The sequence below is a fragment of the Fukomys damarensis genome, unplaced genomic scaffold, assembly GCF_012274545.1.
Source record: "Fukomys damarensis isolate Sample0158 unplaced genomic scaffold, DMR_v1.0_HiC HiC_scaffold_23, whole genome shotgun sequence".
In the NCBI taxonomy this organism is placed as follows: domain Eukaryota; kingdom Metazoa; phylum Chordata; class Mammalia; order Rodentia; family Bathyergidae; genus Fukomys; species Fukomys damarensis.
In genome coordinates, this window is record NW_022900935.1 from 32069277 (window position 1) to 32089698 (window position 20422).

Consider the following 20422-nt stretch of genomic DNA (forward strand, 5'->3'; position numbering starts at 1 on the left):
AAAAGCCCTGGTAAAAAAAAAAAAAAAAAAAAAGTTAATCAGAGTGTTTTAGGGATAATGTTAGATCTATAATACAATAGATTTTCCTTCTCTTTTCCCTTTAAATTGTCATAGAAATGAAAGTTAAATCTTTATTTAACACAGCAAATTCTTGTCTATTTTGAAATCTCAGACAGGAAAATATGTATTTATTCCATTTAGTTCTTGGGTTACAGAAATACCCAACTGGATTTTTGGGGGTTTTTTGGATTTGCCTCAAAAGTGCCCCAATAGGACCTTAATAGATGTGATGCTTTCAAAGGTTAGATTAGTTTTCATTTAGCTTTTGTTATGAGGCCTTTATTTATAGATTTAAAAAATCCTTTGCATGTGGTTTATATAAGATTTAGCAAATGAGTGAACTTTAGTTCTACAGCTGTCTGCTCAGGGATGGTAACTCCAGGGTACCACGTTAAGGAGTCTGGATAAACATGGCCCCTCCTCTCGGGCTTGGAGCAGTAGAATGCTGGTCCCAAACAAATGAGCAACACAGCAGTGAGCCAAGCATGGCAAAGAAGTATGTGGAAGCCAGGCATGGTATCACATATGTGTAATCCCAGCTCTGAGGCAGGATTTCTGTGAGTTCGAGGGCAGCCTGTGCTATAGAGTACACATAATTAGTTCAAGGTCAGTCTGAACTACATAGCAAGACCTGTTTAAAAAAAAAAATGTGTATGAAGATGCTGAGCTAGCAAGGAGTTTGGGGAGTTCTTAGTTTTGTTTTGTTTTGTTTTTCCTGTATGTAATTTTATTTTGGGGGGGTACCAGAGATCAAACTCAGGACCTTCTGCTTCTGAGGAAGGCATGGCACCAGTGAGCCAAATCCCCAGCCCCCCCCCCTTGAGACAAGGTCTTGCTTTGTATTGCAAGCTGGCCTTGAACTCACTATGTAGCCCAGGCTGGCCTTAAACTCATGACAATCCTCCTGCCTCAACCTCCTGAGTGCTGGGATCACAGGTGTGCAACACCATGTCTGGCTATATTTTTTTGGTTTAATCTGTTTTTTTGTTTTTTGAGACAGGGTCTTGCTGTGTAGTTCAGGCTGGCCTCAACTCACAACAATCCTCCTGCCTCAGCCTCCTGAGTGCTGGGATTACAGGCGTGCATCACTACTCCCAGCTCTGGCTGTAATATTATTGTCCCATCCCCCGGCCCCTGCATTTTTAAATGTTTAAAATTTCTGCAATTTTAATGGCTTCATAATGTTCCATGTTCCGTGGAATGGGTAATTTTTGTAGTAGCATCCCAATTGTTGGACTTTCAGGTTGTTTCCATTTACTTTGCTAATGTAAACTGTTCTACCATGAAATTATTTGTAAAAGAATTGTCACTGGCATCTGTGATTAACTTCAGATTTGAGCTGGGTTTTGAATGATGAGTGCATCACCAGATAATCAAGGAAAGGGTAGGAAGGGGCTTTCCAGGTGGAGACAGGGGAGGTAGCCTCAAGTTCCAAAGTTCTCGGGCATTACTTCCCCAACACCAGCTAAGGGCTGCCCAGTAGGCTCATAAAGTTGTGGGCATAGCATGGTGAAGTTACAGGTTCTAGATGGCATTTTAATTGGATTTGCTTCTGTGTGCCTCGCTTTCACAGCCACAACCCAGGCAATGTCTTACTACCTCAACTCAGACAAGCACCTGGACCCAGGGCCCATCTATGTGCGAGAGAACGGGCAGCTGCACATGGTCAGTCTGGCTCGCGGCGGCATCAGGAGCAGCCTGAAGAGGCCAAGTCCTTTCAGACTGTTCCCCAAAGGCTTTTCTGTGGAGCTTTGCATGAACAGGGAAGATGACACTGCGCAGAAAGAAAAGACCGATCATTTCATCTTCACGTACACCAGGGAGGGGAATCTTCGGTACTCTGCCAAATCCCTCTTCAGCCTTGTCCTGGGCTTCATCTCTGACAATGTGGATCACATTGATTCCCTCATTGGCTTTCCTGAGCAGATTGCTGAAAAGCTGTTCTCTGCTGCTGAAGCCAGACAGAAATTCACACAGCCAGGTGCAGGGCTGCGGGCTTTACAGAAGTTCACAGAGGCCTACGGGAATCTGGTGCTCTGTTCCCTGTGCTTGCGGAACAGGTGAGCATTCTCATTAGGATATTGAGGATTTTAATGGATGCGTTTATTCTGTCAAGCTCTAGGGCTTAATGAGCTTGAGACTGTCCTTCATCAAATAATACTTCAATATAGAATTTCCAAATACCGAGTGGTAGGCATTTCAAGAAATATCACAGTTCTTTTACCTACTCATCTCCCACACTACACTTAGTTTTCTTTTGAAAATGTTTTATTAGTTGATTGCCACAGCTTCACCAAAAGACAGAAAATACTTTGCAGCCAGCTTTCCTAATAAGCGAGATCAGAAAAGACAAAATGTGAACTGGTATGGTGGCACACATTTGTAATCTAACACCCAGGATGCTAAAGCAGGAGATTCCAACTTTAAGGCCAGCCCGGGCCCTGTAGCATGACCCTATCACAAAAAAAGGAATTGAGGGGTGGGATGGGGACAACATGTAGTCTACCAAGTATCTTTCGGTGTGCTTTTGAGGGTGTGAAGATTAATACTCAGTATTCTTGGCCCTATCTCAGGTGTGTTTGTTTGTTTTTGAGACAGGGTCTTGCTGCAGGCTGGCCTTTACCTTACTATGTAGCCCTGGCTGGCCTTGAACTCCTGGCAGTACTCCTGCCTCAGCCTCCAGAGTGCTGGGATTACAGGTGTGCACCACCATGCCCTGCTGTTTCAGTTTTAAGATTAGTAGATATTGACTATTAGATTTTTTTTGGGGGGGGGTTACCAGGGATTGAACTAGGGTCCTTGTGCTTGCAAGGCAGGCCACCGAACCACTGAGCTAAATCCCCGGCCCCAGACTATTAGATTTTTAAAAAATAACAAAGTGACTAGAATTTCACATATGCTAAAGTTGAGAAATTCTCTAACAAGCAGATGTCTTATGATTTGCCTTTGCTCGTACGCTTTTATGTATTCAAAATTTTTACTTCACTGTTCTGTAAAAACATGTTCAGAGGCTGGGGGTTTAGCTCAGTGGAGCTGCCGCCTGTCTTGCAAGTGCAAAGTCCCGAGTTCGATCTCTGGTACCCCCCCGAATATATATATAAAACACACACACACACACACACACACACACACACACACACACGCACGCATGCACACACGCACATATACATTTAATTTAAAAATAATTTACAAGGGCCAGGGATGTAGCTGAACGGTACAGTGCCTGCCTGGCGAGCTCTAGGTCCTGAGTTTGATCCCTGCTACCCCCCCAAAATAATAACAGTTTTCAAGCTGTGTGTGGTAGTGAATGCCTGTAATCCCAGTATTCAGAAGGCTGAGGCAAGAAGATTGCTGTAAATTCAAGGCCAGCCTGGGGATACATAATGACTTCAATGCCAGCCTGGACTATATAATGAGACCCTGACTCAAAAAAATCAATCAAAAAAGACGAGGACAGACAGTTCAGACAGGATCACGGAGGTATAGAAAGCGCCCCTCCTGTCTCATCTCCTCTTTCCTCTTTCCTTATTCATTCCAGAGGCCAGCTCTGAGTACCCCCTTTCTGTCGTTCCAGAGCTGTGCTGTTCATTTGCACACTTTGTTACACAAATGACTGTGCACAGCATATACTGGTAGACACCTTGCTTTATTCACATCTTTTGGAAATCATTAATCATAAATACTTGCAGACTTTTAAAATAGCTCTATAGTATACCACTACCTGAATCTTTTTATGATTAGAAACTATAAAATGTAGCTTATAGTTACATAATCAATATGATCAGTGAAATGAGACCAAATAAAGCTATATCAGAAAATATAATCTAAATGCCTATACTTCAAAAAAAAATAATTTTTATTTAATTGGCTCATGGAGTTAATGGTTTCACCATAAGCCAAATATTGTACTTTAAAAAGAAAGGCGAGGGCCTGGGATTTAGCTCAGTGGTGCCACCACCTGCCTCGCAAGCGCAAGGTCCTGAGTTTGATCCCTGGTACCAAAAAAAAAAGGCATAAGGGCTTGGAATGTAGCTCAGTGGTGCTGGCACCTGCCTAGCAAGTGCAAGGTCCTGAGTTGCGTCCCTGGTACACACACACTCGAGGCATAAATTATATGCTGAGAACAGAACCTTGGATTCATAAACTGAGCAAGTGTCTTACAAAAGCTGGACTGGGTTTACAGCCATTGGGAAGGAGGAAAATAACCTTGCCTAAGTGAAAAAGTCAAGCCATATTTCATTGCATCTCCCATTAAATATACATTTTACTCTTTCTTTTTTTATTTCAAGTTATGTTTCTTGTTGAAAAATTAGAACAGTGAAAAATAGGATTATGGTGTGTACCTTGTTTTAAAGTTATTTATAAGAGCATATATTACTTGAGAAATATATAAAAGTGTAACATGTAACAAATTAATAATCCCACCATGGTAATAATCATTTTCAAATATACATTTTATACATTTTGGAATACATTCTCTACAGCTGTCGTCCCCCCCCACCTACTCTTGTAGTTTATTTCTCATGCATTTGAAAATACTATTTATGATTTTGTTTCCATGGACAGATTATGATAAAACTACCACTTTCATTCATTTTGATGAGCACATAAATTAGGGAAGCATTTCTGGAAGGCAGTTTGATAATATATATTAAGAGCCTTAGCCGGACATGGGGGCGCACACCTATAATCCCAGCACTGAAGAGGCTGAGGTAGGAGTATTGCTGCAGGTTCAAGGCCAGCCTGGTCTACATAGTGAGTTCAAGCCCAGCCTAGACTACACAGGAAGACCCTATTTAAAAAAAAAAATCTATCACAGTCTCTAATTATAATCACAAATGAGAACAAATATTTTTGTATAACAGTACTCATTGTAATACTGTTTGTAAACGAGAGGATCTGAAGGCATTGTCCAACTATAGGGAATTTGTTAAAGCAAATTATTGGTGTAGTCATGTGGTAAAGTATTATAGAACTGTTAAGGTAATGTTTTAGGATCATTTAAGATGATACAGTAAAATGACCATAAGATAGTAAATGGAAAAAAATGGCATATACTGTAGGATCCCAAGTTATTTTCTTTTTCTTTATGTGTACATATGTGCTCTACTGTTACCAATGAGCTGTGCTTGCAGCCCAATTTTATTCATACTTTTGTTTTTGTTTTGTTTTGTTTTTTAAGAGTAGGAAATTGAGGGAGAAACAGCTCCTGAGAGGTAGGAGGGGATCTGGAAAGTGGGTTGCTCTGTTTTTACTTTTTATATATATATTGCATATGTAGAAGGAAAAGAGAACCCAAAATATAGTCTAGACCATGGGATTGCAATTAGTTTTATTTTCTTATACTTTTCCATAATTAATACTTTTTTCTCTAGGAAGCATTTTTTTTTTTTGGTAGTACTGAGGAATGAGCCCAGGACCTTCACAGTGAGCCACATCCCCAGCCCTTTCTTTCTTTCTTTCTTTCTTTCTTTCTTTCTTTCTTTCTTTCGTTCGTTCGTTCTTTCTTTCTTTCTTTCGTTCTTTCTTTCTTTCTTTCTTTCTTTCTTGTTTCCCTTTTTCTCACTATGTAGTTGAGACTGACCTGGAACTCACTGTGTAGTCAGGCTGGTCTCAAACTCACAGCGATCCTCCTGCCTCAGCCTCCCGAGTGCTGGGATTACAGGCATGTACTACCACACCTGGCACTTTTTTTATTTTTTTAAGACAGAGTCTCACTGTATTGTCTAGACTGGCTTCCAGCTTGACCCCCTTCTGCCTCAGCCTCCCAGATACTTGGTATTACAGACATGGGCCCATGCTGAGCAGTCATGTATTTTTTTTGTTTGTTTGTTTGTTTGTTTGTTTGTTTTTTTGGTACTGAGGATTGAACTCAGGTCCTTGCACTTGACAGGCAGGACGGAACCACTGAGCTAAATCGCCAGCTATTCATGTATTGATTACATTTATTATCAGAAAATAAAGGAAACATTTTTTTTTTTTTGTACTGGGGATTGAACTCAGGACCTTGAGTTTGGGAGGCCAGTGGCAGCACCACTGAGCTAAATTCCTGGCTTAAGGAAACATTTTTAATGTAATCTTTGGGATCATATTTTATTGCAGTAATTCCAAATTTTGCTCTCTCCTTGAAATAAGGGTAGGATTTTTAAAATCGTGATCAAATTTTTGTATCCTTTTGACTTCTCAGAGGGAAATAACAGGCAGCAGCAAGTTTGGGGTTGTATTTGCAATCCAGGGATGAAGCTACAGCAACATAGTTGTGCCAGCACAAAAGGGAGTCAGATCATTAGGAATGAGTTTAAGAAGATAATTAAAAATAAGATAAGCACTTGCTCTCTTGGGTTAGTTCACAAAGATATCTGCCAAAAGGAGAAGCAGCCAGAGTCTTTGTAGCTGGCTTCTGACCCTGAAAAACTCTCCTCTTGTTTTGAAATCCCCGTGGTTTTTAACCAGTCACAGGGAAGCAAGTATGTTTTCCTTAAAATGCCACTTTATATTACTGAATAATAATAATAGGGTTTAACGGGAGCCTTTAAGATGCCATGTGCTTTTTAAATATTGTTTTTCTCAATTCTGAAAAGAATTAAGCCCCATTTTTCTATAGGGAGACATTGAAGCTCAGAAAGCTTAACATGACTTTCTCATACACAAGTAATTAGGACTGTTAGAATCTAAAATCTCAGGGCCGGGGATTTAGCTCAGCGGTTCAGTGGCCTGCCTCTCAAGCGCAAGGACCCGAGTTCGATCCCCAGTACCAAACAAAAAAAGAATCTAAAATCTCATATCTCTCTGGCACTAAAACTTGTCTGCTTTTTCTGTTGCTTCTCCACTGTACTATTGATATCTACAGATCAATAGTATAGTTGCTGGAAGACAAGTTGCAGTCAAGAGCTTGGAGATCTGTGATTGGAAGGTAGAAAACAGCAACTTTACTTACAATGCAGTTAAAATAAGGCTGAGTAAATAAGGCTCATAGGTTCTGCAGTTGGGGTTCCAGCACCTCAAGCCATCTGTACCCAGCAGTCAGGCTGTGATCAGTTGAGTATTATACATCTAATTTTGATTAGATGTAGGAAGAAAAATCCAACTTGCCTCTTGCCCTCTGATTATTCTGTTCTGTTTTTGACAATTTTGATCTTGCTGACAGAAGAGCGACATGAACTCTTTTTTTGTTTTTTTAAGTCGGGGTCTCACTAATCTAGGCTGGCTTTGAATTCTACTGTGCAGGCCAGGCTGACCTTGCACTTATGATCCTTCTGCCTCACCCTCTAGAGTGGAACTACAGGTCTGTTCCACCATGCCCAGCAAAAAATGAAATCTTGAATATAACCTTAGCACATCTTTTATCCTGCTGTGGAAACTTTGAGACTTTGAGAGCAAAGTAGAAGAGAAAGAGATGGTCTTGTCACAAGGCCAGTTCTCTAGTCTCTTAGAAGCCCTTCATCTCTGATTCTTGTCACTCTTAATTCCTTTCGTTTTACTCAGTGACCTCATCTGAAATAGATGGAAAAACTGCAAGGCAGGGCAAAGGCTGGCCAAGTGTGGAATGCCATTGTGATCTCCCTTTCCTTTCCAGAGGCCGCCCTGCTGCTTCCTGGTAACCATCTGGCAAGGTGCTGCAGTGTAATTAGGTTGAGGGTGGTTTGCTGTAATAACCACCTGGATGAGAGTCACTCTGCATACTTTTGTGTGAAGTTAGCAGGGTAGCAGGCCCAGTGGAGTGCATAGGTGCTCAAGCTTATGTTTGAGTGGAAAAGGTAAAGTGAGATATCTTAGTACTATACAAAGAATATGCAGATTAGACCCACAGTTCTTGACCATTTTTAGTTTTCAAATCAAATCAGTAGGAATTATACTTTAGGTAAAAATAATTTTTAAAAATTATTTTAATTTATTTGAGACAGGGTCTTGCTTTGTAGTGCAGGGGCCTCGAACTCACAGTGTAGCCCAGGCTGGCCTCAGAACTCAGTGATTCCCTTGTCAGCCTCCTAAGTACGCCACTATGCCTGTCTAAAAGCAACTTTAGAAAGAGTAATTAAAAGCTTAAATATGCTAAAGTTTTAAATTCTCAAATAAAGTCCTAATGCTAGTACCAAGCTCTGTTTGGTAACCAAGTAGATGTATTCTCTTGTGATTTGTTTTATGTGCAGTGTTTATTCTACCATCAAAGACTTTCAAGTTGTATACTAATTCACAAATCCAGTCTATGCCCAGATAGTGAGTCACCAGTGAAATCTGCTCACTATACAGTACATAGGATGAGAGGATGCTGACTGAGGCACACAGCCACACATTGAACTTTGTATTTAAAGAAGAAAAAGGCATAGAATGCTAGCACTCAGGAGGCTGAGGCAGGAAGAGCACTGCAAGTTTAGCACCAGTGGGGGCTATATAGTGAGTTCAAGGCCAACCTGAACTACGTACATGAGACCTTGTTTTAAGAAGCCAAATACAGAAAAAATAAAAGCAGGAAAAGAAAAGAAGTTAATTGTTCTTCATGTGGCACAGATATCTGGTGATTTCAGAAAAGCTTGAGGAGATTAAGTCTTTCCGGGAGCTGACCTGCCTGGATCTTTCCTGTTGTAAACTTGGAGATGAGCATGAACTCCTACAACATCTCTCCAGCGAGGCCCTGTCCAGGTACTGATGTGCTGTCAGCTATCTTGTCCATGAATTATTTTCATTTTTTCAAAGCATGCTCTTAATGAGATCCTCTTCTGGAATATAGGTTATTTCCCATTCCATTTTGTTTGCTAATTTATTTTTCTAAAATGTTCTCAATCTCCATTTAGTTGGTATAAGCAGTATAAATTGGACAATCAGTTTTTCCAAACAACCTTTATTTCTTTTTTTTGGTACCGGGGATCCAACTTGGGACCTTAAGCATGCAAAACAGGCGGTGGAACCACTGAGCTAAATCCCGGCCCCTAAACAACCTTTATTTCAACATGTAGCACTCGAACCTACTTGCTTGTACACTTTTTGTTTTTTCTCTTGCTGTGTAGTTCAGACTGAGCTTGAACTCACTATGTAGCCCAGGCAATCCTGCCTCAGCCTCCCAAGAGCTGGGATTACAGGCATGTGCCACCATGCCTGGCATAGGGTCGAAATTTTTTTCCCTTTTTTAATTCCTAGCTTATTCTAGGAAGAGATGAAAAGTCACACCATTTCTCACTGTCATTAATATTTGTTTTTTTTTAAATCACAGTATAAATTATAAAGCGAACTTGTTTTGTGTGTGTCGTTTGAGATACATGGTAGCTACATTTGTTTTGGGGAATTGGTACATGTATATATCATATCTTGATCATTTTTGACCCCTTACTTCTCTCTCCCCTTCCCAGAGAATGAACTATTGAAGACAGCCAGATAAGTTATTTTCAAGAGCCATGATTTTTTTAAATGGCCCAGTTCTTATGGTTCACAAATTGTCAGCTAATCTCACATCGCTCAGTCTTGCTGGTAGAGCAGAGGCCAGATGGATTCCTGTATGTGTTCATCCATGCCCAGAAGGGTCACACACCTGCACCTGAACTGCTGCAGGGCCACCCTGACTGTGGCACCACATGCTGCCCACACAGAGGTGCATTTTGGGGTTGGGTAGCACTGAGGCTTAGATTTCTTAACATATTTGTATACCAGTTTCAAGTTAGCCAGATAGACTGGGTTATGAATATTCTGTAACAGACCAAGTCTGAAAATCTAGACTCTTAAAGCTGGTTAGAATGAGAGGATTGCTTTATGAAAGGAATTCTCAAAGGAGTTCTTTAGCAGGCTTTTCTGGCCTATTTAGAATACATTTGGTTTTTACATAATTTATCCATGATGCAGCTTTTGTGCTGAGGTATATTTGTCCCCTTAATGGAAGCCCCTATTTACCTCATTACTATATTTCTGTAGTGCCTTTTGCCATCTGGAATTAATATTACATGACGCTTTGATCTGTAAATTACCCCTCCCTCTGGAACTGAAATGGTACCAAAAGTGGCTTAATTTGTGTGAAATAACAGCAGTACAAGGTATTTTATATTTTTAAGTAAAATGTTACAAAGCATGTTCTCAAACTCTCTTTAAGTTATTTATTTATGGAATTTTTTTCCTTAGTATAACTCAGCTCCACCTGAAGGATAATTGTTTATCTGATGCTGGGGTGCGGAAAATGACAGCACCAGTTCGTGTGATGAAAAGAGGCCTTGAGAACCTAACATTGTTAGACTTGTCTTGTAAGTTTTATGAGCGGTTCTGATTATTATTGGAAGATTGCTTTTCCCCTGGGGAGGTGGGTTTCCTACCTCCTCACCAGAGTGGGGTGTGTGCCTACACGCAGCCACGACAACAGCGATGATGATGACGATGACGGCCAGGTACCCCCTTCCCAGCAGCCACTGTGCACCCTGATGGAAGAACGTCTTTAGCTGTCATCTGGTCCTTCCTCTTTGGGTTAGAGTGATTGAGGAAAGCTGGCCCTCTGAGGTGCTGTAGCAGGCTAGTGGCAGAGCAGGGCTGAATCCATAGGCTCTGACTCCTGGCCCAGTGCCTCTTTCAGCTCATTGTCACTTCGGGTAGGGCAGGGAAAGCCCTCTCAGATCATCCATGCCACTTGCTGTGTGAACAAAAAACAGCCTTCCTTCATATTTGTGGTATACATAAAGGACGTCTGGGTGTTTTTCTTTGAATCTCTGATCCACGGTGTCATACTGTGTTAGGACCTTTTTTGTCAGTATTTACTCAGTGAAAAGCTGGATGAATCCACAGTTGCGGTGACTTGCTCAGGATTAAGCAGATACTGACTTCAGTGATAGGAAATCAACAGGTTTTTTTAGCATTTGAGCATCTGTTGATCCTACGGCAGGATGCTGTGGTGCCCAAAGAATAAAAAGGCAGGGGTGTGAGGTCACAGGGTCTTCCTTGCTGTGCTACTTCTACTGCTGTTTAACCCTCTGAGCCTTGCAAATGACAGAAATGAATGCCTGGCCCTGTTTCCCAAGGAAGTAAATTATTGGACTCTTTTCTTCTTTTGGTATCTGTGGTGTACTGGGCATATATGCTACATCAAAGAGGACGGTGCCAAATGCAGTACTCTGATTTGACAAGATGGAAAAATAAGAAACATTCTGGAAAAAATGCAAGTTAGAGTAATAATAGCTTCTGTATCTAAACACTGCTGAAATTTTTCTTTTAATAAGTAAATGTTTTTACTTTAGAAGTAAAATGCCCCTGGATAAAGCATAGTGGACCATTTTAGTGGATGTTTTTATATGCCATTTTCATATGGGTTCAGAGTAAAACTTTTGGGATAACTGATTTATGTACTTTTCTGTTCATTCCCATCTCCTATGTGTTTAGGGATGTGAAAGAGCTTAAAGATCATGTAGTGTGACTGTGCCACATTACAAATGGGAAAATAAGACCCAGATTTAGTTTATTCCAAAAAGTTCTCCCACTCAATATTTTATAGTTTATCATTGCCTGCACTTGTTTTGAGCATATAGTTGGCATTTTAGCAGCAATTGTGTTATAACAAAATGCTGCCTTGTTTTGACATCTAGGTAACCCTGACATCACAGATGCAGGAGTTGGATACCTCTTTTCTTTTAGAAAACTAAACCGTTTAGATATCTCTGGAACAGGGCTCAAGGTAAGACTTTGTTTCTTTCATTTTTTCTAAATTAATTAATTAATTAATTAGTTTATTTTTGTGACGGGGATCAAACTCAAGACTTTTTTCTTGCCAGGCAGGCATGGTGCCACTGAGCTGAATCCTCGGCTATTTTGGTTTTATTGAAACAGGGTCTCACTGTGTATCTCAGGCTGGTCTCGAACTCATAGCAGTCCTCCTGCCTCAAGCTTCTGAGTGCTGGGATTACAGGTGTACAGCACCACACCCAGCTTTCTACATTTATACTTTGATATTTTACTTCTGCTAATTTGTGCTCAAAAGGGACTGATACTCGGTGTGATATTATTTGCTATTGAATGTAAGAAAGAACTGGTCAAATGTTTGATCTGTCTTTTCTTCTGTAGGATATCAAAACTGTCAAGCACAAACTTCAGACTTACATAGGCCTTGTTCATTCCAAAGTGCCTTTGAAGGAATTTGATCATGGTAACTGCAAGACAGAGGGCTGGGCTGACCAGGTACTCCAGATTTTTCTCCCCTACAGTTAAAATGGCTTTTCATTTTAATTCCATGTGTGTTGTGGAACATGTCAAACAACCAATAATCTTCTTGGTATTGCTTGGCTGAACTGTCATATCATACACACTAATGAGCTGTAACTCACCTACTTACAGAGTTAATGTGGAAGCCAGGCCTCATAATTCATTCTCTGATCATAGCTTGGGCTCTTCTTTATTGGACCTAGGAGAAAATGCCATTTTACAAATGTCCAAAGAGAATTCTGGCTTGCTATGCACAAAAGCAGTCTGACCTTACTTCAGGACAGATTCTCTTAGTGTGTACATGCAGGGGAGAAGAAACTGGTGTTGCACTGATAAGGATTCAAATCTCACTCTTCCACGCTCCAAATGCTGGCAGTTATTTCATCGTGTGTATTCTGGATCAAGCTTCAAGTGTCCCTCACCAGTGTCCCTCCTGACTGCGACAGGCAGTTGGATAGATCCATCCTCCCCATGTGGCCTGGCACCAAGAAGAGGGATCTGGGACAGAGTTTGATGGTTACTGTAGGTGTCTACCAAGAAACATTTGTTCAAAGTGTCGGAAGGGAAGGCCACTATCCACAGGCAAGCTGGCATTAACTTGCACTGCCCTTCTTGGCTACTTTCTGACCTTCCTTTAGTGGTACTGGTTATTGAACTTAGGACCTTGGGCTTGCGAGGCAGGCATGGTACCAGTGAGCTAGTTCCCCAGCTTTGACCTTCCACTTAAGTTACCAGGTTGCAAAAGCCTATTAGGAGCCTGGGGGCCGGGGATTTAGCTCAGTGGTTCTGCCGCCTGCCTTGCAAGCACAAGGACCCGAGTTCAATCCCCAGTACTAAAAATGAAACAAAAAGAGCAAGCCCCCAGGCCACTGGGGGCAGGTGCTCTATGGTCATCCGAGACTTCATGCAGTTCCAGCAAATGGCAAGGTGGAAGGAAGCAGCCCAGGTTGTGTCTCAGAGAGAGTCTCAGGTTTGGGATCCTAGCTCCACAACCCAAGTCATATGACGAAGGCAGTTTTGAGTTGTTCCTTCATCCCTAAAATGCATAAACCAGGACTTCTCTCATAGAGCTTTGAAAGGATCAAATAAAACCGTCTGACCTGAAAGTAAGTTGTTTGGGCTGGTTGGTGCCCCTTCTTGTCATCCAACCTCACCTAGGCCCCTGAGTTTATTGTCATTGCTTTACCTTATCACTTGTTGATCCCTGTTGAAACTGCTTCAGTCTGACCTCAGCAGATAATGTAGGAGAATGAAGCCATCTAATGGGTCTACTTCTTTCTCTGTCTCTGGCTGAAAGTTTCTCTATTTCTTTGACCATGTTGTATTTACCTGCTAGCTAAGAAGAACAGGTATGCCACTTTATATCAGTGACAAGTTCTTTTTTTTCTTTCCCTTTTAAAAAAAATCCTTTTCCCAAAGGTGTCCAGTATCCTCTCTGCTATTTCCTAATAATTATTTTCCCCTACTTCTCTGCTGCGTCTTGGATGTCTCACTCTCGTGACTGTTTTATGTCTGTGTTTTAACTATCTTCGTTCCCTAGTGTAGCTGTATGTTGTTTGTATGGTTGGTTTTTAGAGACAGGGTCTCACTATGTAGTCCAGGCTGGCCTTGAACTCACTATGTGGCCCAGCTGCCTCAAACTCATGGTAATCCTCCTGCCTTAGCCTCTTGGAGTCCTGGGACTACAGACTGCACCCTCTCGTTATATACTATTTTTACCTCTCCAACTGAGTGCTTCCCTCTCAGTCTGCAAGTAAGTTCTTACAGTCTAGCTATCCTACTGAAGGTGTTCTCAGAAGGTGGCAAGTGACCTTGTTCTTCACCTGCCTTGGTATTTCTGAAGATTTGATGTAAAAAATGCATGCCTTGTGATTTTTCTCTCTGCTGATTCCTGCTTCTTTTTCTTTCATACTCCACTACCCTGATGATCTTAGCTTTTCTCAGGGCTTTAACTGTCCATGGGAGGATAACTGTACCCTCTCGGATGCTACACCCATTCTCAAACATTGTCCACAGATTGGTCTGGCATCTCAAATTCAGCTTGCTTGGAACTGAACTTATATTTTTCTTCTGCATTCCAAATAGTCCACCTCCCCCCATCAGTGTGTGTGTGTGTGTGTGTGTGTGTGTGTGTGTGTGTTACTGAGGGTTGAACCCAACCAGGTCCTTCACACTAAGCTGCATGCCCACCCATTTTTTATTTTGAAACAGTTTGCTTAAGTTGGTCAGGCTGGGCTCAAACTTGCCTCAGCCTCCCTAATAACAGATTACAGGCGTGTGCCACCATGCTCAGCTCCCAAATAGCTCTTCTTACTGGCATTTTTATTCTTGGTAGTAAATCAACAAGTTCAGTTGATCTGTTCATTTTCACACCTAGAAGGTACTGTGAGCCATGTTTACTGAGGGCTTTCTGTGTGCCTTTGTCACAGCTATGTACAATATGTCCTCTTATTAATGCCTATTTTTCAGACAATGAAATTGAAATTCAGAAATTGAATCTCTTGCTGAGTCTCCTAGCTAGTGAGTGGTGCAGCCAACTCTAGAATTCTGTTCTAGAACTTTATTGTTCTGCTCTGTGCCTTGAAAATGTTTTCTTGACTGTCTATGATTATTTCACTGCATATTATGAAAAATAGTAAATGCAACATTCCTTTTTTTTTGTACTGGGGCTTGAACTCCAGTCTTTGTGCTTGCACAGCAGGCAGTGGAACCACTGAGCTAAATCCCCAGCCTGCAACATTCTTGTTTCTCATAATTAATGATTTAATTTTATTTCTTTTGTTTTTATCTATTTTGTACTCAGACTTCTAAAAGAATTTGTAGTACCTTATAACAAATACATTTTTAACAGTTAAAAAAACAAAAACTGGTCGGGGGTTTAGCTCAGTGGTTCCACTGCCTGCCTCGCAAGTGCAAGGTCCAGAGTTCAATCCCTGGTACCAAAAACAAAAACAAAAACAAAAAAAACCTAAAAAACAACTGATCATGAAGCATTACAAGAATATGAAAATGTGAGCTTTTTACACACATGAACATTTGAGTTATCCTTTGTGTACTTAAGGCACAAGAGGTTTCTGGGAATGTATAAAAAAGATTATGGCTAAGGTTTTGAAATTTTAATACTGTATTTAGTTTCAGGATATGGAACTTCTTTGTAGCTTGAAATAAGGATGGGAATAGACAGTTGGCTTTGTATTCAGGCCTTGCCTGAATCTTAGAGTTACAAACATCCAAACTGGTTTTTTTTTTTGACTCAGCTCTTGCATGAGAACAGAAAATCCAGACTTAACTTGGTTCTTTTTTTTTTTTTTTGACACAGGGTCTCACTATGTAGTTGAGACTTTCCTGGAACTCACTATGTAGTCCAGGCTGGTCTCGAACTCACAGTGATCCTCCTGCCTCAGCCTCCTGAGTGCTGGGATTACAGGCATGTGCCACCATGCCTGGCAAGGTTCTTGTTTTTTTATCACCAGTTATCAAAATAGTATTTACCATAGGGTTTGTGTTTGTGGAAAGGGAAGAGAAAAGTTTAAGAGTAAAAGCTTAAAATTTTGTTTGCATTCACATCTTTCTAAATAACCTTTCAGGTGGTCCTGCAGTGGGATCGATTGATTGTGGAAGCCTTGAAGCCATCAAGTGTCCGTGAACCTCAAAAGACAGCTCAGTACTTCTGTGAGAAATTATCTTTTCTTTTGGAGGTTTTGCCCTTGGGTTTTTGCATCCTTAAAGTAATGAGCCTGTCTTCTCTCAGTGGTAAAATTGTGATATTGTATTGACTAATTTATGATCACTAAGAGTACTATTCCTGTAATCCCAGCACTCAGGAAGCTGAGGCAGGAACAGTGCAAGTTCAAGGCCAGCCTGGACTACATCATGAGTTCAAGGCCAGCCTGAACTATATATAGCAAGACCCTGTCTCAAAAAACAAACAAAGACTTGTATTCTTTAGCATGGCTTAAGTAAGTTCACACTTAGCTTTGAGCACCAGGATCAGGAAGGTAGTTTTTTTTTATAATTATTTATTTATAGCCTATCTAGTTCCAAAGATTTGTGGTAGTGCAAAACTATACTACAAGCCATATTTATTTATTTATTTATTTTCCTGGTACTGGGGATCAAACTCAAGACCTTGTGCTTTTGAGGCAGGCCCGGTGCCACTGAGTTAAATTCCCAGCCCCAAAACTGCAGTACAGAAGATTACAAAGGAATTCGATGTAACCAAAGGTGGAAATGGGGCTGGAGATGCAGCTGAATGACTTGCTCAGCATGTAGGAGATCCTAGATTGGGGTTGTGGGGAGTCCATCAACAGATGAATAAAATATAAAGTAAGGGAATTTTGATACAGATGCTGTTTCTTTTTTTGGTACCAGGGATCGAACTAAGATCTTTGCACTTTTGAGGCACGCAGTGGAACCACAGAGCTAGATCCCTGTCCCCAGATGCTGTTTCTAAAAATCTGATTGTTCTTCTGTGAGGTTTCCAGGATAGTCAGACTCATGAGAGAAAATAGAACAGTGCTGGACGTGGTGGTGCACGCCTGTAATACTAGCACTTGGGAGGCTGAGGCAGGAGGATTGCTGTGAGTTTGAGACCAGGTTTGGTTTTTTGAGACAGGGTCTCACTATGTAGTTGAGACTGACCTGGAATTCACTATGTAGCCCAGGCTGGTCTCAAACTCACAGCGATTCTCCTGCCTCAGCCTCCCAAGTGCCGGAATTACAGGTGTGCCCCACCACGCCCAGCTATTTTACCATAATTTTAAAGAAGAGGAATAAGGTGATGAAATTAAGATGAAAGAAATGTAAAGGTGGAAAAATAAGAATCCAAGGTATACCAGAAAGTACAAAACAAGGTCATATTGTTATCTTCATACCGCCCTTGTGAAATAGGATTTTATATTCTTAGAATGATTACAGAACTGAATCGCAGAGAAGTCCTTTTCCCATACTCTTGTATTAAAATCTAGTGTGCCATCCATACCTTCAGCTGTGCTGGTGCATGTGCTGCTGTTACTTCACAGGACATGCAGCAAAATACACTGGCTCCAGAACTCACTGTGTTTAGGCCTTTGTGCTTTCCCTTGGGTCATCTCTAGCCTTAAGCGGGCCTTAGTAAAGCTGTCAACTGTCCCTTTCACACTTCTAGATCAGAATCGAGCTCTAGTGGAAGCCTCGAGGATATGCGCACTGGCAGACACCCACATGAACTCTTCTGGAAAACTCCAGTTCTACAAGGAGAAAGCCCTGGACTGCCATGGGCCACTGTTGAAACATGAAGCTTCCTCCAACCAAGAGTCAAAGAAGAGCAAGAAGAGAACTTTTGAGGAGTCAGAGCAGGAAGAGAATAATTCTTCACAAGCTTCCAAGCAGAAATATGTGTGTCTTGCTGTGGAAGACTGGGACTTGTTAAATTCTTACTGACCGGCAGATTTACCTTCAACTGTAGTGTGTGAAGAAAGGGGACTGATAATTACGTTTTGTTTGAATTTACCTGTGATATTAGCATAGCAAGCAGATATTTCTACTTTTGGGGTGGGGAGGGGAATACTATGGAAGTATATAATAATTTCTAATGTATATTTTCAATACACAGTAATTTTTTCAAATAAACCTTTTTGCTGTCCTTAAGTTCTGCTTGTGGATGATAGACTAGAACCACAGAAAATGAGATGGACAACCATGTGAACTAACAGGGCAGCTTGCAGGATTCGTTACTACTGCACTTTGAGCCAGCTAATAGAAAATACACAGTGGTACCTCTATTTCCGAACTTAATTTGTTTTATGATTTTTGTAGAAGAGGCTGCATTTGTGTTTGCGTGGGGAAGATGGCTGTGGTCGTATTTGTCACCAATGCAGAGTTTGTGAACCGAAGCAGAATTTTGCCAAACACTTTTGTTTGAATTGTTTGCCAACAGAAGCATTTGTGAACTGAGGTATTTCTGTATATGAATGAAGCTACCATTTATTGAATGCCTGCTCTCTGCCATATCCCATCTTGAAGATGGGAGCTAGCCCCAACTTAGAGTTAAGACAAGTCATTTAACCTCAAGTGACATAAGGTCACAGAGCTTTTAAGTGACATTCAAATGTATACTCCTTTCCAGCTGACTCTAAAGCCCATTCTTTTACATTGTGTTCTTAAATAGCAAGTACCGTTTATTAAGATCCCAGCCATTGAGGCTTTGCAGGCCACAAGATTTCAGCTGCAGCTCCTCAGCTCTGATCTTGTAGCACAGAGGCAGCGGGGCACACTAAATAAATGAGTGGGGCTATCTTTGAATAAAAGTAAATTTACAAAAACAGATGGCTGGTGAGTTAGCTGATGGGGCATAGTTTGCTGGCTTCTGCCTGAGACCCTGTTTCTCCAGCTTCATTTGAAATGCAGATTCAGATTCAGATCTGGAGAGGGCTTAAGATTCTTTAACACAAGTGCTTTTTTCTACCTGGATGTTGGCCTTTTGATCTCTTAGAAGATAGTCAAAATACTAGTGTATGTTTACACTAAATACATAGATACTGTCTGAAAAAAAGATTCTTTAACACCCATCTAATGCTTCTACTTTTGGGCCACACTGAAAAGCAAGGCTTTTGTAGACGTCTGCTGTCCAACTCAGTAGTCCCTAGATAACACTGAATGTCAAATATCAAAGGTTTAGTGCCCAAAAATATGAATGGAGAAGAATGGTGAATGCCTTCATTTTCAAGTACTGATTACCTGTAAAAACAGAAATTAAAACTACTTCCACCTGTGGCTGGGGATTTAGCCCATTATTTCTGCCACTTGCCTCGCAAGCGCAAGGACCCAAGTTTGATCCCCGGTACCAAAAAAAAAAAAAAAAAAACTTCCACTTGGTTTTTTGGAGGGCTTTGTTTGGTTGGTGGAGGCTGGGGGCGGGTTATACTTGGGCTTGAACCCAGGACCTTTGCACAGAGCTACATTCCCAGCCTTTTAAAAAATTTTCAGACAGGGTCTCAGTCACCACGGCTGGGTTCAAACTTGGAATCTGTTATAGAGATGCACTTGTCAACAACAAAGGCTCTTTGTTGTGAAGAAAAGTTTGTACCAGTTAACGGACTAGAAATCAGGAGATTTTGGCAGCTAGCTGGGAAAAGCCATTTATCACATCCCTCTGTGGATGGGCTGTGAGTGGGAGAAAGAGATATTGGCAGCTGGCTGGGAGCGATTTCATTCCTGAGAGGATGGGCTGACACCAGGGAAATAATACTAGTGATTAACTGGGAAAGAAATTGGGCTTATATAGGTATTGAAGGGGCTACGGATTCTGGAGTGACATAGTTATGACTTAGATGCCCAAGGATGGTTTGATCAGTTGTGTATATAATTATTGGACAATTTGGCACAAGGGGGTTGTAAACCATATTTTTTTAGTCCATTTGCCTCACTGCTGCTGGTATGTGCTAAAGCAGCCTATTTATTTTTTCTGTTGATTTAGGGCAGGCCTGACAGAATCATCCTGCCTCAGTCTCCCAGAGTGCTGAGATTGCAGATATGAACCAGCACACTCAGTTTTCACCTGTTTCACCTGATGTGGCACTAGAAATTTTTAAATAACATATATGGCTTCCATTTTATTTCTTTTCAGCAGCGCTGCTCTTAACCATATCCACCTTTAAAAGGTGAGTTAACAAAAGGACATACAGACAGTTAAAAGGAAGGGAAAAAATACCTCAAATTGAGAGCTTTGGTCTGACATTCAGGAATGCTGTGTGGAGCCTTTCATAAAGGTAGATCTTGGATCTGGTATGTTTTACCTGCCATGCTGAGCTAGGCAAAGTGGTATCTCTGTAAAGATGGCCAAGTTACCCAGGATCACACCAAAAATTGGTTTATAAAACAAACCAAAAAATAGAGTTGCATATTAGGATTTGGATCTTAAATGTACCCCAAAGCTCATGTGTTGAAGGCTTGGTTCAGAAGTGTGGCTTTTGGGAGGTATTACAGTCACCTTGCAGTTACTAGGACAGAATACTCAATATTTGCAACTTCAAGGAGAGTTTTATTTTGGCTCATGATTTTCAGATGATTCAATCTATGGTTGGTTAAGGCTAGAACATCATGACAGAAGGCCATGGTGGGCTGCTTACTCCACAGAAGGCAGAAAGCAAAAAGGAGGAATTGGGGGGCAAGAATACACCCAGGTCACGTGCATACTGTCCCATCTCTTCTGACAAGGCCC

General features: G+C 41.1%; 1 protein-coding gene across 1 annotated transcript in view; it reads left to right on the forward strand.

The window, feature by feature from the left end:
- The window catches only part of Lrrc42 (leucine rich repeat containing 42), a 22399-nt gene extending 3432 nt beyond the window's left edge, over positions 1–18967 (forward strand). The window contains exons 2-8 of the mRNA XM_010610369.3: positions 1634–2120; positions 8569–8700; positions 10165–10283; positions 11610–11698; positions 12085–12198; positions 15810–15894; positions 17369–18967. Of these exons, the coding sequence (XP_010608671.1) occupies positions 1648–2120; positions 8569–8700; positions 10165–10283; positions 11610–11698; positions 12085–12198; positions 15810–15894; positions 17369–17643 (1287 nt within the window). The 5' untranslated portion in view covers positions 1634–1647 and the 3' untranslated portion in view covers positions 17644–18967. The remainder of the gene's footprint in view (positions 1–1633; positions 2121–8568; positions 8701–10164; positions 10284–11609; positions 11699–12084; positions 12199–15809; positions 15895–17368) is intronic.
- The last annotated feature ends 1455 nt before the right edge of the window (positions 18968–20422 follow it).